Consider the following 18,544-nt stretch of genomic DNA (forward strand, 5'->3'; position numbering starts at 1 on the left):
CCGAAGGGAGTCGCTGTGCAGAGCCCAGGACCGAGGGGTGGGCCGGGGGAGTCCCCGAGGGGGGCCGCGGGACACTGGGAGCGCGTCCTCGGTGTCCGGCGCTCTGGGGAGCTCCTGCGGGGCGGTAGCTGATCCCCCCCACACACCCCCGCCAGGCCCGAGCTGAGATGCCCCCCAGGTGGCCCCGGTGATGGCTGAGGGAAGCGGGGAGCCCTCTACCGGCCAGGTCTCGGGGTGACGCCGGTTCGGGAGGGGACTTGAAGGAGCGTCCAGTTCGGAGCTGGGGTTGGAAAGGGCCCTGACTTGCTCATGACCTTGGGCAGGTCACTGCTTCCCTCACAGCCTCAGTATGCACATCTATCAAATGGAGAGGACGCTTCCCTTTCAGTGCGGATGGGTGGGAATGAGTGAGAGGCCGCGGATGCCTTTTTACATTCGGTAAAGTTCTCGGCAAATCCTAGCTGCTAGGGCAACGCCGGAACTGCAAAGCTCTGGGAGAGAGCTTTATTGCAGGTGGGAGGAATGGGGACGAAATCTTGCCCAAAGTACTTGTAGAATATAAGACTCAACCCCCCTGACTTGCTAGGTTTGGGGCACGCGCAGGGATTAAGACCCTGGTCCTCTCAGGCTGGCTGCACTGGCAAACTAGCCCTGACCACTTAGCTGTGTGATCTCTGGAAAGCCATTGGTCTCTCTGAGCATTGGTTTCCTCCTCCTATAGAAAACGAGGAAGACAAAGCCCACATTTCAGGTTTGCTTTGCAAAGTCAACTGGAACCATTGCTAATACAACATCTGACCTCATGCCTCTGCTCTCTTCTCTGCAAGCTCTTTATGGCAGTAGTTCTTAACCTGTGGGTCGAGACTCCCTTACCAATCGAACCACCCTTTCACAGGAGTCATCTCAGACCATCAGGAAACACTGGCATTTACATTATGATTCATAGCAGTAGCAAAATTAGAGTTATGAAGTAGCAACGAAAGTAATTTTATATTTTGGGGGTCACCGCAGCGTGAGGAACTATATTAAAGGGTCGCAGTGTTAGGAAGGTTGAAAACACTTTACCGTGCTTTCTAGTGGACCCCTGTGACACTGGCCGGAGTCTCAGCCCTTCCTGTACGAGACCTTTTATGACAGCAGCAAGATGGCCATTTGGGCAGCTGGGCTTTCATCAGCCTTTGATACTTACTAGTTGGTTGGCAGAAGGCGGGCTTTATCGGAGAGACCAGGAAGCCACCGGAAGCTGGAATTCAGACCAGGGGGTGTAAGTGGTAGGGCCCCAGGGCCTCCATTCTTCCCCATCTGATGACAGGGCCAGGAATACGGAGATTCCCCCTTGGGTTTGTCAGCTGCCTGCTCTTGGAGAAGGGATCTACTCTAATCCCCTCCCTCCCAGGATGGCCAACAGTTCTTTCTGGCAAGGGTGATGTGAACACGAACAGGAATATAGATCCTCAGAGGCTGCCCCTCCAGACCTGACAGGGTACCCTCATTGCACAGATGGCTCCCATCGGGCACACAGAGCCCAAGGTCAGCGGCAGCATCCCGGAAGCCAAATCCGCTTTAACATCCTCTCACCCTCCCTCCCCTGCAGTTAACACCGTTGACCGCACTTTCCCTCTGAAACAGGATTCTTCAGCTCCTTTGACTTAACCCTATTTCTTCTCTTTGTTATTTTTATTATTTTTAAGGTTTATCTTCCCATGGCGCTGGGTGCTCTGCTGTCCCAGGGCCCTCCTCCCTGTTTATGGTAGACCCTCTCGCTGGGCGATCTCACCTTTCCATCAGGCTGTCTATACCACCTCTATGCACGTGACTCATAGGTGGAGATCTCCAGCCTAGAGCACTCTTAGGTTGGCAATCCATCCATTTATTGTCAGCCAGCCACTAGTCGGGCCCTGGGGATACAGTGATGAGCTAGACAGAGCTATGTGTTATGTGGGTTTGCTGGGGGTGTGGGGCGGAGAGATGGCCGGTAAAACAGACAAGTGGAAAGCATCAGCTAGTGTTAAGTGCCGAAATTAACACAGGAATGACTCGGAAGGATGAGAGTGGCCGTGTGCGGGGTAAAGTGGTGGGGCTGATAAAGGGGTGGCAGGTAGGAGGTGAGGACAAATGGTGATGGGGTCATGGCAGATAGGGAGGGATTTGGAGATCGTGGCGAGGTTTGGGATTTTAGCCTGGATTATCAGGGGCTGTTGGAATATTATAAACAGAGCAGAGAACCAGGAACGGTACCCAGACCTATAATCCCAGCGCTCGGGAGGCAGAGGTGGTTGGATCTCGAGTTTGAGGCCAGCTTGAGCTACATAGTGAGACTGTCTCAAAAAACAAACAAACAAACAAACAAACAAATAAAAAGAAAGAGAAAAGGAAGACTGATACTTTTATTATTATTGTTGTTGTTGTTGTTGTTGTTGTTTAGGAGGGTGAAGTCTGGAGGACCAAACTTAAAGCCTACGCTTTCTGGGCCAGCACTCAGGCCAGCCCTGGGTCCCAATGCTGCTGATTTCTCCTGCGTGTTTTTATGCCTTATAAAAAGACTTATTCTAGATTGATTGCAAGTGGTCTAGTCTGGAGTGGGGAGGGAGTAGGTTTATCATCAGTGAGCTTCTAGCCATAGGAGGGAGGAAGCACAAATAAACTCGGAGTCAGGAGATTAAAGCTCTGGACGCTGGAGCTATGGCTCAGTTGTTAGAGCTCTTGCTTAGCGAGCCTGAAAGCGCCCTTGGTTTGATCCCTATTACTGCATAAAACCAGGCATGATGGCACACATCTGTAATCCCAGCACTCAGGAGCTAGAGGCAGGAATTCCAGGTCATTCCTGACTACATAACTAGTTGAAAGGTAGTCTATGCTACCTGTGACTGCAGAGAGTGGGTGGTATTTCATGCCAGAGAACCAGGGAAGGGCATCCTAGAGGAAGGGGCTTCTATAGAAGAGACAGCATGTAGCCAGACAGATAGAGCAGCCCAAAATAAGACAAGTGAATGTCCCAAGAGAAAATAGAACCTGCAAGGGTGTGAGAACCTGGGCTATTAAGACCACGGCTCTCAAGAGTGCCACTGACTGATGTGAGCCTCAGCCTCTTCCTTGTTATGAGATAGCTGGTTAAATGCCAGGGGAAAGCAGCAGAAAAAAATTCTCAGTTTGCATGTTGGGCTTGGGCTCAGTGGCAGAGTGTTTGTCTAGTTTGCATGAAACCCTGGGTTCCATCCACATCCAGAAAGCATCAGGAGGTGCTGACAAGATGGTTCAGTGGGTAGAGGCAGTTGCTGCCAAGCCTGTCAACCTGAGTTAGATCCCTGGGTACACTGTGGTGGAAGGAGAAAAGAGACACCACAAATTGTCCTCTGACCAAAACAGAAAACGTTTTAATAAGAAGTTGATCCTTGCTAATTTTATAAAACTGTGTTCGTTTCTCAGTTTCTCTCTTAACCATCTATCATGCAAATAAATTGATACTCCTTTATATTTGTTTAATAATAAGCTCCACAACACAATAACTGAGCAGTTATTACTCTATTCTTAACTCTGGCTTCCTCCCAGCATATATCCCAGAGATACTTGCACTTTGTAGCTTTTCCGCTCCATCTCCTTCTCCTCATGTCTTTTGGACCTCTTCCGTGGTTGAACCCCCTATTTTCTCCTCTAATTCCTCCTCCCCTGGCTCACAGTAAGTCCAGCCCTATACTCTTCCCTGCTCAGTGATTGGCTATAAGCTGCTCTATTGGCATATCAGGAGACAATTGGGGAACAGTGTTTACACAGCATGGAGACAGGAGATTCTCAGAATAAGGATTGCAACCAGATATGGCCAATCTGGGCTATATAGTGAGACCCTGTCTCAAAAAAAGCAAAAAAGCAAACAAGCAGCAACAACAACAAGGCCTACTATGTAGCTTAATGGTAGGGTGCCTGTCTAGCAAGCACAACGCCCTGGGTTGATCAGCAATATGGAGGCCAGCCGAGTCATAGTCTAGGTAACAGCACTTGCCTAAATTTTGAATTCCTGTAGGGCCTTCATAAAGAATCACCACAAGGCATTTGGTTACAAGAGACGAGGGAACGGGTCTAAGAAGGGTAAAATTGTCCATTCTTGTACCCATTCTTTGAGGAAATTTTTAGTGATCACCTGTATCAGATCTAAAATGTTTAGCTAGGAATGAAGCTGAGACTATGCTCAAGGGACGACCTTGCTTGTGGGGAGGAGAGAGACATAGAAGCGCCGAGTTGTAGAGTGAGATCTTGTGTTAGGAACTGGCTGGCCCAGAGGAGGGGGGGGGGTCAGTGAAGGGGAGCTAGGTCAGGTGGTCCTGAAGGCGGCACGGAGGAGGACACTGGGCTTCACCACATACGTGTCACCCCTTTCTAAGATTCTGGTCTGGCAGGGACACAGGAAGTCCCTGGGGACAGCCGGGGAGGCCAAACGTAATTTTAGAAACTCGGTCCGAGATCAGGGAGTGATCAATTCTACCCTGGAGTCCAGGGAAGTTTCCTGGGGGAGAGAGAGATGGCTCAGTGGATAAGAGGGGCTTCTGAACAAGCATGAAGACCTGAGTTCAGGTTCCCAGCACCCATGTAAAAGAGCTGAGCATGGCCGTGCCCACCCTAACCCCAATGTTTGGAGAGAAGAGACTGACAGATCCCCGGAGCTCACAGGCCAACCAGGCTGACTTAAATGGTGGCCTCGAAAGAGCCTGTCTCGAGGAAACGAGGCTGGGAGTGTTAGATGCAGACACCGCCTGTCCTCCCTTGGCTGGTACACACTCACATGCACACACTCGTTACACATATACAATAAAGATTTTAGACAACAAGAGAAAGGAAGGCATTCTGGGTAGTGGAAGCGACATATGCAAACACTCAGAGAAGCAAAAGAACCTTTGTCTTTACAAGTACAGGCCTCAGCCAAGAGATGGGGCTTTGGTGGCTCCACATAAGGTAGGAGAGGAGCTGGCCAAGGTGGTCTTCGCATCGGTAAATGGCAAAAAGCGAAAAAGATTTGGCATGGTGACAGGCATGTGTTCTCCAGGCTGCAGTCCTGTGCTCCCAAGCTGCTCTCCGGTGGAGTCTCAGGGCGGCAGCAGGCTGCCTGTAGCTGCTGCTCGCCAGCATGTCTCCTGCCGTCCTCTCCGGACTGTCATCCCGCGTGCAGAAAGTGCTCCTCGAGGGGTCACAGTCACTCTCCCAAGATCAGGGTCAGCTGTGGGCTGCTCACAAGCCTCACAAGTTCTTGATTGGGTGGGAATGGGCCCTGCAAGGCTGAGCGACTCACGGAACTGGGAGGCAAGCTGTGTGTCCGAAGCTACGGGCCACCTCACTCGAAAAGCTTGCGTTGACCCCCGATCGCTGCTGCCCTGGGCCTGCAGGCAGTGGCTACAGGGTTAGGGTCCTTTAAACACTCCTGTTCCCTGTTTGGTTTCCAGGAACTATATGCCTGTTCATAGTGTCTTGTTTACCCACGTCAGAGAAGGTGACTTCTCCTCACCCCCCAAGGAGAAGAGTAGGATCACTCTGGGCTCGAATGCTCTCTTGAGGTCCAAATGTGCTGCATCTGGGGGTGAAGAGAGGAGGCAGCTCTAGGCCAAAGGGTGCAGTCCAAAAGGCCGGTATGGCTGGCCTGTCTGTGTACTATCAGATTTGTCCTGCTGTAGATGGATGAGGTCTTGGGGGTGGGGGTGGGGAGCTTGAAAACACTAGACCGTGTATGTCGTGAGTGGAGGGTGGGGGCAGGAGTCCCTTGAGGACCTATGCGCTTCATCTCAGGATCGCACTGCAGGTGAGAGTCTGGGGAGCTGGAGACTTGGCGTCCACCTGTAACTCACTGTGTGACTTGGTGAAGTGCCTCAGCCTGTCTTCGGCACCAGCAGCACCAGGGACCTGGACTGGGTGAATCCTAAAAGCCCTTCCCACTCCGACACCGAGGTCTTTTGTAAACCCCAGGGCTGGTGTAACTGTGCTGCGTCCGCCCCTGTCCCACTCCCACTCTCCTTCCCCCCCGTGCGCACTGCTCGGCGTGCTGTGCAGCCCCGATCCCAGTAACCTCACCAGCAGGGAGCCAGGGCGGCCCTCAGCCCCTTCCAGGCACAGCCAAGTGTGAGACACGCTGCAAAGCGCTGCAGGCGCCGCTTCCCGTTTTCCTCTGGGCTGTGCCAAGTGCTGAACAAAAATGTTAACCGTCTATGGTACAGGCCTGGTAGGAGAAGGCTCTGCCAGGAGAGCATGCTGGCAGCCAGCAGGAATAAAGCTCCTTTTCCTGTCCTCTCTCCTCTCCTCCTCCTCCCTGCCCTCCCCTTCCCTTCCCTCCCCTTGTCTCCTCTCTTCTTTTGCTTAGATAAATGTCTTGCTATGTAGCCCAGGCTGGCTTCAAACTGCCTCAGCCACAGGAAGGAACCGCTGGGCCTGGCTAAGATACCTTGAGTGTCTGCAGGCATACACCCAACAAATCTTTGTGGGAAGAGAAAAGAAAGTTGAACAGGCTATCCTGCCTTTTATGAGTGGTGCGGCATGGAGCCAGGCAAGCCCAAATCCCAGTCCTAACATTTCATCCTAGCTCTGTACCTTCAGAGCTACAGTTTCCTCCCCTGGGAGACACTAGAAAGGATTGTGGTTGGACGTAGTGTCTATAGGAGAAGCTTAACCCGGTGCCTGGCAAGCTCTTTTTAAAGCTAGCCACTCACAGGGTGGCCTCCCTGTCTGCCTCGTCCCCTGGCCAGAGATGCAGTTCTCAGAGTACCAAGTCCCAAAGTGACCCCTAGGGGGTGATAGCACCCTGTTTGCAATGACTTCCCAGCCCTTGGTGTGGGGATAGGATGAGGGAAAGGCGTGCCGCATGCATGAGTGCTTGTGTGCGTGCGCGCGCGCGCGCGCGCGCGCGCGTGTGTGTGTGTGTGTGTGTGTGTGTGTGTGCATGCATGTGTGTGTGTTTTTACGGGATTTCACTATGTTGCCTAGGCTAGCCTCAAACTGTTTTCCTGCCTCAACCTCACAAGTGCTGGGATTCCAGGTGTGCGTCCGTGTTTTTTAACACTTATGTCACATCTCTGCATTTCAAGCTCTCAGTGACCATGATACTGGCTCTTCTAGAGTTCTCCAAAGGGGGCTCCTGCTCCAGCTGAGCCATTGCATAGCCTTGAGCTACTTTCTTTCCCAGCTGGTGTCTCCTTCCGTACATGGTCCTCCCTCAAGGACAGTACTAGGGGCAGGATGAGGGAGTTTAAGATCCCCCCCCCCCACACACACACACAGGAATCCAGCTTGCCTCTGAGCAGCTCTTTGGCTTTTTTTTTTTTTTGCAGTGGCCTCTGGCCTGTTGAGAGCTTGTAACAACCCAGTACAAAACCAAGAAGAACAAAGCCTGAAGTATGCTTCCCTAACCGGTTCCAAGGCCTTGAAAACAGGTCTCTCCCGTATGTGACATTTTATCGATCTTCAGCCATCAGTGGTGATGATATCTCCATGTTACCCCAGCCGGGCCACCCTAGAGAAATGCTTGAGGAATTTTTAGAAATTACAGTGTCTGGGCTCTTCCCCTAGAGGGTGAAGCCCAGATAACTGCACGTTTTGGTTGTTTTGTGTTTTGTTTTGTTTTTGTTTCAGCCTCCACCATCTCACTGCACCCTGCTGGAATTCAGACCCTAGACCTTTCAAAATCAAGGGCTCTACCATTGAGTTGTATCTCCATCACTGTTTTTTCTTTTGAAACAGTGTCTCAAGCTGGGTGGGGTGGCACAGGCCTGTAATCCCAGAATTTGGGAAAGGAGGCAGGCAGATCTCTGTGAGTTCAGGACAGCCAAGGCTACACAGAGAAACCTTGTTTTGAAAAACAAAAACAAAAATCAATTAATTAATTTAATTTAATTTAAAAAAAGAAAGAAAGAAAAAGAAACAGTGTCTCACTCATTTGCCCTGGCTGGCCTTAAACTCGCTCTGTCATCCAGGCATACCTTGATTGTTATTTATTTATTTATTGTCTCCCTGCCTTAGCCTCCTGGGTAGCTAGGATTACCTTGCTGCCTTGCTGCCAGGTCCAGCGCTTATGTTTTACACTGGTTCCCTAGGTGCCTCTGATACTCCCCGGGGAGTCTCTAATCCGCTCCAACACTCTCTTTGTGAGGTTTGAGAAACTAAAGGACAAATAAGAAATTGACTTACAGTTACATACAGTCAGTGGCAGAGCCAAGCTTAGGCCTAGGACTCCTGCCTCTGCCGGGCCGTGTCCTTCAAACCACGCCCCACCTGCTCACGGTCTGACGTAAACGTTTAAAGGTTCATCTTCATCCCGTGTCCCTGTGTGCGGATGTGCACTTGAATGCAGGTGCCCCAGGTCCAGAGGCATCGGATGCCCTGGAGCTGAGTTATGGGCCATGAGCTGCCTAACAGGATGCTGGGAACAAAACCCGGGTCCTCTCCAAAGAAGCAAAGGCTCCTAACCACTGAGCCATCTCTGTAGCCCCCTCAGTGTCTCTTGTCAGTGACGGGTGGAATAAAAACTGGCTCCCTATCTTCAAGGAATTCAGGTGGAGACAGGGATGGTAGCGGAACCTCCAGGGAGGGGCAGGCAGGCCAGGAAAGACATCTCAGGGATGCTACAGCCTAGTCCTAAAGGTGACTGGAATCGACACAACCAGAGGGCAGAAGAGATGACACTTACCAAGTTCAGGAGCACACAGCAGAGACAAAGGTTCAGGGCAGGAGATAGCCCTGCCACAGAAACAGGCAGAATGGGCCTTGCTGGAGTAGGAAGAGGACAGCAATGCGTCATCTGGGTCAGAACGTATCAGAGGTGGAAGAGGCTGTCCACTGCAGGGCTCCTAAACAGAGCAGCGGATGTGGCCCGGAAGCCCCACTGGGATTTTTAGGGGAGTGCCATGGTCAGAGATTTAGCTGAAAGGAAGATTCTGGAGAGGCAGGTGATCTCGGTAAGTTCAAGGGCAACCCAGTCTACATAGGCAGTCCTAGGCCACCTTGGGCTACACAGTGAGACCTTGTCTTAAAAAAAAAAAAAAAAAAGTGTTTTCTAAGTTACACGACCTCCTCCACGTCAGTCACCTTTTTGTGATGATGTAAGATGTTACCATGCCTAAGGGCCTAAGTGATGAGAGGGGCCAGGTGAATGTCATAGGTACCAGTGTTAAGTTATAGCCACATAAGGGACACCTGGACTGTGCTGTGCGAGCAGGAGTCGGCCTGGAGACAGCCCCCCCCCCCCCCCGCCCCCCCCGGGCGGCGAGCGAGCACACACACACGTGCAGCCTGCCTCCGCCAGGCGAGGGATGAGTCAGCCCCGGGGCCAGTCTAAACAGGACTGTGCAAGATTTTATCGTGCTGCTCAGAACGGGGCACAACGCTCGACTTGGGGATTGCTTGTGTCTGGAACTTTCCACGCCACACTCTGGAGCAGAGTTGACGGGTAGTGAAAGCGTGGAAAGATAACTGCGGGCCACAGCGGTGACACCTGACGGAGCATTTGGGGGACACCCGGCCCTTTCCACCCCACACAGCCTGTTCGTATCCAGCAGACAGCTGTGGGGTGCTGGGGCCGATATTGCCTTCACTTTCTATGCGAAGACACTGAGCACAGGGGCTCGACCGATAGGCCTGAGGCCTGCCAGTGACTGACAGCTGGTGCCTCGGGTGCTCTTTGGGTCGCTTGGCATCTGACCACAATTCCTTTGGTTTTTGGGGAGACATAAAGCAAATACTGCCCAAACCCAAGTGCATGTCCTGGTGAATTTTCACAGCTCTGGAGACAAAACTTGTGGTGCCCCCAGAGGTCCCCTCCCGTTTTAAGATTCACACTCTAGACTGAGCCAACCGTGGCAGGTGCCTCTCACCTGCCGTCGCCAGCGCCTGACTGGCTGAGACAGGAGGATCGACACAGGTGAGTTTGAGGCCAGCCTTGGCTCCATAGCAAGGCAGCAAACATCTCAGAACAAGCGAAAGCCACGCTGGATCCCGTCCTTGCTGAGGGGATGATTTTGCAGGCCGGAGAACTTTATAAAAATGTCCCATTGCAGCCCGTGTCCGGCTGCTTCTTGACCTAACGTGAGGTTCCCTCTTGTGGCTGGGGGTGTCTGGAGCCATATTCTCTGGCATACTGGGCGGTATGGATTTACTAGTCTCCTGCCGTCTGCTTAGGTAGATTCTGCCTTCGCGTCGCTGGGGACAGTCTTGGCGTACATCTTACATCTTTTGGTGGACTCTCATGCATGCTTTGTATTTTTCAGTGCTGGGATCCATACACAGGGCCTCCGGTATGCCAGTCGAGTGCTCTCTCCTGAGCTTCAGCCCCAACCCGCTGCTCACATTGGTTGGGCAGATAGGCATGGAAGTGCTGGGCCAAGGATCTGCCTCCTGGGGCTGGAAATGCGGTTCAGTTGGTCGACTGCCTGCTTAGCATGTACAAAGGCCCTGGGGTGGCCCAAGATCACAAAAGCAATGCACATAGCTACATAGCTAATGTGAAGCCTGCCTAGCATACAAGACACTCTGTCTTTATTTGTTTGTTTGTTTGTTTGTTTGTTTGTTTGAGACAGGGTCTCACTATGTAGCTCTGCCTGTCCTGGAACTCACTATGTAGACCACACTGGCCTCAAACTCACAAAGATACACCTGTCTCTGCTTCCATGAGTGTTGGAATAAAAAGCAAGCACCACTACACCCAGCTAAAATACAATGTCTTGAGAGAGAGAGAGAGAGGGAGAGAGAGAGAAGAAAAGAAAGAAAAGAATGTGTCTACCTTCCCCTTTCTACATTTTCCAGATTTATTTATTCATTCATTTATTTATTTTTTGAGACAGGGTTTCTCTGTGTAGCCTTGGCTGTCTTGGAACTCACTCTGTAGACCAGGCCGACCTCAGAATCAGAGATCTGACTGCCTTTGCTTCCTGAGTGCTAGGACTAAAGGTCTGTGCCAGACTATTTTCCAGATTTTCAATTTTTTTTTATTTGTTAATTGTGTGTGTGAGCACACCCTCGTGTGCATGCCCGGTCCCAAAGCAGAGTCCTCTGCAAGAGCAGCATGGGCCGTCTCTCCAGCCCCATTTTCCAGATTTTATAATTCAAGAGATTGAAACTGATTTATCTGTACCTCAAGATATGGATTAAAGTTTAAAATTGGCACTTAGGTGTTGATAGAGTGAGCGCACGCACACACCACAGCCGTGTGAGTGCACGCTGCTCACATGGGAAGGTTTTTCTGTTTATATTACATACATTGCATTTGAACCTCACTCCATCTCTAGGAGACACGCATGACACCTTGATTTTCTGCTAGGGAAGGGCTCCACGTGTAGGAGGCCCCACACAGGATGGGGACTGGAGTCAGATAACAGCTGTGGAGGCCTTCTGTGAGGAAAAGAGGAAAGCACTCGGATCTGTGGAGCGTGATTTCGCTGTCCGGGGCTCGCTCATCCAAACAACAGTGTTCCTGCAGAGGAAGCAGACATGAAGCCCTCTGTGGGAGATTTATTTTACCGCAACAAATCTTTGATCAGAAACCCTGGATTTTTTTTTTTTTTTTCCCCACTAAAAGGCTGGACTGGCTTCTGCAGAGCCATTAGAGACACACATCTGCTTTGTTTCTGGCAGGTTTTATGACTCAGTTTAAAGACCTTTTAGAAAGAGGCTGGGACTGATCTTCCCAGAGCCCAGGGCAGGAAGCTTAGGTTAAGGGGGTGGGGGAAGGACCCCTGCTATGTGCCAGTTTTTCTGCCAAGGGTGTCCTGACTTTGCTGAAACCACAGGAGGATTCTGGGAGAAAAGCAGTGTTGTTGTAATTGACAAATGAGGAGGGGCCGGGAGGAAAAGGGTCTGGCTTCAGGTTCCACGACTGGGGACTGTTGGGTGGGAAGAACTGAAAATATGTCTTGTGTGACTTTTCAGGGCCGGCTGGGCCCGTTTGAATTGACTCAGCCGGGAGAAGATTGAGCTGGCCCCAGTGAAGGTTCCTGGGAGGAGGTCACTCACGGACATTCAAGGATAGGGCTCCTTGTTTTTCTCCCCAGTCAGCACACCTTCTCTCTCTCTCTCTCTCTCTCTCTCTCTCTCTCTCTCTCTCAACTTCAGCTTCCTTCAGCTGTTTGAATAAAAAGGGTCCAGGCACAGCCGTTGGTAGAGCGCTCACCTATCATACACAAAGCCCTGGGTTTGATCTCCAGCGCTGTGCAAGCCAGGGCTTGTGGCACCCACCTGTAATCCCAGCACTTAGGAGGCAGAGGCAGGAGGATCAGAAGTTCAAGGTTGTCCTTAGCTATTTATCAAGTTCAAGATCAGATGAAACTACACGAGATAAATAGAAAGAGAGAACAGAACCCGTACGTCCACCACCATATTTTGAAATAAAAATCTAGGGCTGTGGAGATGGTTCAGCTGATAAAGTGTTTCAGGGGCCAAAGGCCACAGGTGCACAAAAGCCTGACATGGTAGGTCACGTGTGTGATCTCAACACTAGGAGAGCAGAGACTCAGGGACCCCTGGGGTTCTCTGGCCAGGTAACCTAGATGGCATGGCACATTCCAGGCCAGCGAAAGAGAGAGAGAGAGAGAGAGATGGAGTAGATAGTACTGAGAAATGACCCTCTAGGTTGACCTCTAGCCTCTGTACATGGAGGCTAGATCTGGACAGGTAGTTCAGTGGTAGGCGACTTGTGTAGCCTGCATGATGATGACATGGGTCCAATTCCCAGCACACCGCAAGCTCGTGTGCGTGTGAGGCACGGACGCACGGACATGCACACACGCACCAAGAGATGAAATGAAAAGTAGAGCACCATAAGCTTCTGTGGTAGGGGGGCAGGGTCCTGCCATTGAGGGGCACTTCCTGAGCTTCTGTTTGTTACAGCTTCTGCTGTTACAGTTGAAACCACCGTCACTCACGTTCTCATCAGCGTGTGAACTCAGAGCACGGTCTGTCTATGGAGCAGGCGTGCACAGGACTGGGAGCACGGGTCCTCAGGCAGCCGTGGCAGTTCGTGTCCTGAGACAGCACAAACGCTGTGTTGTGGGGTACTTCCAGCTTTGGCTTTATCCTCCGCTGGTGACACTTTCTGTCATCCCACCTGCTCCCAGGTTGATTTGATCAGGTTAAAAACTGTAGCCGGGCGGTGGTGACGCACGCCTTTGATCCCAGCACTCTGGAGGTGGAGGCAGGCAGATCTCTGTGCTTTCGAGGCCAGCCTGGTCTACAGAGTGAGTTTTAGGACAGCCAAAATGACTCACAGAGAAACCCAGCGTTGAAAAAACAAAAACCAAACCAAACCAAAAACAAACACACAGAAATTGAGGCCTCACCTCCTGGGTGAGAACAGTATCTGCTGGTCAGCTTTGCTTGTGTTTCTATTTTTTTGCTTGTTTTGTTTTTCCCAGACAGGGTTTCTCCATGTAATCTTGACTGCCCTGAAATTCACTCTGTAGACCAGGCTGGCCTCGAACTCAGAGATCCACCTGCGTCTGCCTCCTGAGTGCCGGGATTACAGGCGTGAGCCACCACGGCCCAGCATGTTTCTATTTTGTCATTTGAGGTGTTACGGAGAGACAAGATCTGTAGTCGGTGCCTCCAAAGGCGAACCGATTAGAGACAAGTCTCCTTACTTAATTCAGGATGGAAAAGAAAAAGCTGAAGGCTTCTAGAATGATGTCACTTCCTTGAAAAGTTTCAGTACAAGCCTCTGACCAAGGCCATCTCCTTTGTCCCAGCCCCCCTTCCCAAGATGTCACTTAGGGCTTGCACTCCTACCAGCTTATCAGCCCTTCCTGCCCTGTATGACTCCTGCTGTGAGGTGGCTGGAATGTCTGGGGCCACCTGAGTGTGTGGGGCAGGCACACTAGCCTGTCTGCAGGCGAGAAACTTCGTAAGGATCCAATCTGACTTCACATCTTCTTTGTGAGCCATAGGAAGGGAGAGCAGCCGAAGACATGGAATGGAGCCGGGCAGGAGCGGGCGGAGGGTTGTTTTGTCACTTATTATCCCTAGGGCCATACCTGTGCCTTGAGGCTGTTCTTCCCGAATTGCAAAATTTGAAGAAAGGTAGAGATCTAGAGAGCCCTGGACTGAATACTTCTACTTCCAGCAGGGTGACGTCACCTCTCTGAATGCCCACTGGCCAGTTTGTAAGTTGGAGTATACACTGCCCACTGGACAGGTTGGGTGACTCAGGCCCTGGGCTGGCTCAGTGCTATAAACATAGCAAGAACATCATTAATAATAATAACGGGTGGGTGTGCCCTTAACCCAGCACCGGGCAGGCAGAGGCTGGCTGATCTCTGTGAGTTTGAGGCCAGCCTGCTCTACAGTGCAAGCTCCAAGACAGCCAGGGCTACACAGAGAAACCCCGTCTCAAAAAACCAATATATATATATATATATATATATATATATATATATATATATATAATGAAATAAATAATAATAATAATGTCTTTCAAATTTGGGCATATGTTTTTTTAATTTGGAGTTTAGTGTTGTTTGGGAGACTGTTGTTTTTCTTTTGTTTCTTCCCTTTTTCCCCTCCTTTTTTTCTTTCCTTCCTTCCTTCTTTCCTCTCTTTCTTGGAAATAGGGTCTCATATAAACTAGACTGACCTCAAACTTGCAATATAATACAGGCTGGCCTTGAAGACCTAATCTTCCTACCTCTACCTGCAAACCCCTGGGATCATAGGCATGTGCCACCATACCTGGCTGATTATTGCTTTTGTTGCTGTTTTTTGTTTGTTCGTTTTGAGTCAAGGGTCTCACTATATAGTCATGGCTGTCCTGGGACTTACCATGTTGACCAGGCACACGTGTCAGAACACACATAAAAACAGACGCAGTGGCCCCTACAGTGAGATGGGAGATGAACATAGGCCTGGAAATGGAGAGATGGCTCAGTGGTTAAGAGCACTCACTGGCTGTTCTTCCAGAGGACCAGGGTTCAAGTCCCAGTGCCCACATAGCAGCTCACAACTGTCTGTAACTACAGCTCCAGAGAATCTGACACCCTCACACAGACATACGTTTAGGCAAAACATCAATACACATAAAATAAAAACAAGTAGATAATAATAATCTTAATAATAAAGAGCCGGGCGAGGTGGCACATGTCTGTGATCCCAGCACTCGGGGAGGCAGAGGCAAATGGATCACTGTGAGTTCAAAGCCAGCCAGGTCTACAAAGTGAATCTAGGACAGCCAAAGCTACACAGAGAAGCCCTGTCTTGAAAAACAAACAAATAGATTTTTCAACACCTTAAAAAAAACCCAACTAAACCATTGGGGCCAAATATCCATTTTCCATTTATGAAATTGAATTATTTTTCTGGAGGTGAATTTCTATCATGAAAAATGCTCAAAGGTTTAAAATTTGACAGTTAACTTCTTTACTTAATAAGAATTGTTGTTTTGTTTTGTTTTTCAGACAAGATCTTACTATGCAGCTCTGGTTGGCCTGGAACTTGCTGTTTCCAGGCTAGCCTTGAACTCACAGAAATCCACCTGTTTCTGCTTCCTGAGTGCTGGGATTAAATGCATGTGCCACTATCCATGGCTTGCTGTAGGTTTTGTTTTGTTTTAAGAATAGATGGCTCAGTGATTAAGATCACTGTCTGCTCTTCCAGAGGACCCTGTCTCAATTCCCAGCCCCCACACGGCAGCTCACAACTGTCTGCAACTCCAGTTCCTGGGGATCCAACACTCTCACACAGATATACACGCAGGCAAAACACCAGTGAACATAGATTAATAAAAACAAACTATTAAAAAGCATTCAGGAATCAGGCATGATGGTGGGTTTCACTGTAATCCCAGGATTTAGAAAGTGGAGGCAGAAGTATCAGGAGTTCAAAGTCCACCTAACTAACTAGAACCACACTTCAAAGAGTAAGGTTAGGGCCATTGTGGGCTAAGTGAGACCATGTCTTAAAGAAATACCACTACCCTCTTCCCCCCTCCACCACAAGTCTAGGAAATTTGGAAAGTTCAGATGGATGGAAGTAAGTCACCCTGTACCCCCAGACAATGTGTGGACAATATGGCGTTCTTTCTGGAAGCCTTTGTTTGGCCCGGTTTGGCTTTGTTTAGCTTTCACTGCTGCATAAATAGAGTGACGCTTTCTGATTCAGTAGACAGCACTGACTTCATGTGCTTGGAACAAAACTGCCATACTTCCATCAGCTAGGACTCCCTGTCCCCTCTGGGAATTGTGTGGGCGAGGCACATTACCACAGACACATCCCAAGAAAGCCAAATTCACAGCACCAGGGACAGCATATAAGGCAGCACCTTTTTCATCTTACCATTTCAGCTTCCAGAATCCTCTTTCTAGGATCTCATTCTGCTAATTTTTTTTTTCTCTTTTTCTTTCTCAAACCTCAGAGCTTCTGAACACGTCTCCATCTCTGTGAGCCAGCGGTGACCCACTTGTTTTGCCTTCTCCTAGCTCATGCATTCTTTTGAGTCTTGGTAACGGGAATGTTTTGTCTAGTCAGATTCGAAGCCGTCAGCAGGGTAGAGCGGATGCTGAGGACTCATGACGTGCTGGGAGGACCCTGGGAAAATGGAGCTGCTGATGGCGCACCTCTGAATCAGCTAGTCCTACTTGTCTCCAGTTCTAAAAGCCCTCTGGAATTGATCTGATATCCAAAATCTCTCTAAGTGAGATCAGGGAAACGTTGAAGTTTTTGTTAAATATGTTGACATCTTATGTTTTGAATAAAGTTAGAATGCCGAAGGCAAAAACCCCGGAATCCCCTGCCCATGCTCCGGTGAGACCCTGTTAATTGTCTAAGAAATCTATCTTGTGTCCACTGGGCTGGACCATCTGCTGGGAAAGGTTCCAGAACCTCAGGATGCCTTGGGGTTCATCTGCTTCCAGAAGCAGCTAGGAGGGGTCTTGGTATCCTTGAGGTCTATCTGCTGTGCTCTGCTCAGATCTATGGCCTCCACAACTGTGAAGCCAAAGAATGACCTTGAACTTTGAGTGGGACAGCAGTGAAGGAGGGAGCTGTTCGTGTGGAAGTCTAGGGGAAGAGAGAAACGGTGAGCATGTCTCTGACAAACCAGTCCATAGAAGGCCTTTCCCCAGAGGCCTCCAACAGATCCCTGAATGCTACAGGGGCTTGGGACCCACAGGTCCTGCAGGCACTCAAAATCTCCCTCGTGGTGGTCCTGTCCATCATCACACTGGCCACTGTCCTCTCCAATGCCTTTGTACTCACCACGATCTTACTCACCAAGAAGCTCCACACCCCAGCCAATTATCTCATTGGCTCCTTGGCCACCACGGACCTCCTGGTGTCTATCTTGGTCATGCCCATCAGTATTGCCTATACCACCACCCGCACCTGGAACTTTGGCCAAATCATGTGTGATATCTGGGTGTCTTCTGACATCACATGCTGCACGGCCTCCATCTTGCATCTCTGTGTCATCGCCCTGGACAGATACTGGGCCATCACCGACGCCCTGGAGTACAGCAAGCGCAGGACAGCAGGCCACGCGGCAGCCATGATTGCGGCAGTCTGGGCCATCTCCATCTGCATCTCCATCCCACCGCTCTTCTGGCGTCAGGCCACAGCTCACGAGGAGATGTCCGACTGCCTGGTGAACACGTCTCAGATCTCCTACACCATCTACTCCACCTGTGGGGCCTTCTACATCCCGTCCATCTTGCTCATCATCCTGTACGGCCGCATATACGTGGCCGCCCGGAGTCGGATCCTGAACCCACCCTCCCTCTACGGGAAGCGCTTCACCACCGCACAGCTCATCACCGGCTCCTCGGGGTCTTCACTCTGCTCGCTCAACCCCAGCCTCCACGAGAGCCACACGCACACCGCCGGCTCCCCCGTCTTTTTCAACCAAGTGAAAATCAAGCTCGCTGATAGCATCCTAGAACGCAAGAGGATCTCCGCAGCTCGAGAAAAGAAAGCCACTAAGACGTTGGGCATCATCCTCGGGGCCTTCATCATCTGCTGGCTGCCTTTCTTCGTGGTGTCCCTGGTCCTCCCCATCTGCAGGGCCTCCTGTTGGATCCACCCGGCTCTCTTTGACTTCTTCACGTGGCTGGGTTATTTAAACTCCCTCATCAACCCCATCATCTACACCGTGTTCAATGAGGACTTTAGACAAGCATTTCAAAAAGTTGTCCATTTCCGGAAAGCCTCCTAGTCAGATTTTGGGGGCGACTCTTGTTTATCTGTTGTGTCCTGTAACCCGACTGGGGTTGCCTTTTTTTTATTATTATTATTTTTTATTACTGTTGTTTCTCTGAGACCTGGGCCGATTTGTGCCGCCTTGGGTCTTAGATTAGTCAATAGATTTGTTCTGTGTTCAACTGCCAGCACCATCTAGACTTTACCTGAAGCTAGGCCATTGTGTGAAAGAGCACAGGGCTGAAGACATCCCTTAACATAATCTCATGGCTTGCTGGATTGGAAGAAATATAAGCTACAGGACTGAGGTGAGAAACTAGCTTATTCTCTAGCAGGCTCAGAAGGAAGGCCTTCTGGTCTACCTGGGATTTTACAGCTAGCTATGGAAAATAGGTATGATTAATGTCTT

The 18,544-nt window shown here is 50.3% G+C and overlaps 1 protein-coding gene across 1 annotated transcript; it reads left to right on the plus strand.

Moving 5' to 3' along the window:
- Positions 1–16,645: 16,645 nt before the first annotated feature.
- Positions 16,646–18,151, plus strand: Htr1d (5-hydroxytryptamine receptor 1D). The gene has a single exon (XM_055611339.1). It carries the CDS (start codon positions 17,027–17,029, stop codon positions 18,149–18,151), a length of 1,125 nt encoding a protein of 374 aa, XP_055467314.1. The 5' UTR covers positions 16,646–17,026.
- Positions 18,152–18,544: the final 393 nt, after the last annotated feature.

The sequence above is a fragment of the Psammomys obesus genome, unplaced genomic scaffold (genome assembly GCF_907164565.1).
Source record: "Psammomys obesus unplaced genomic scaffold, mPsaObe1.curated_primary_1811, whole genome shotgun sequence".
Taxonomy (NCBI): Eukaryota; Metazoa; Chordata; class Mammalia; order Rodentia; family Muridae; genus Psammomys; species Psammomys obesus.

What these genes read in the sequence shown, in the direction of transcription:
- Htr1d (XM_055611339.1), top strand. Translation starts at nt 17,027, where the DNA reads ATGTCTCTGACAAACCAGTCCATAGAAGGCCTTTCCCCAGAGGCCTCC.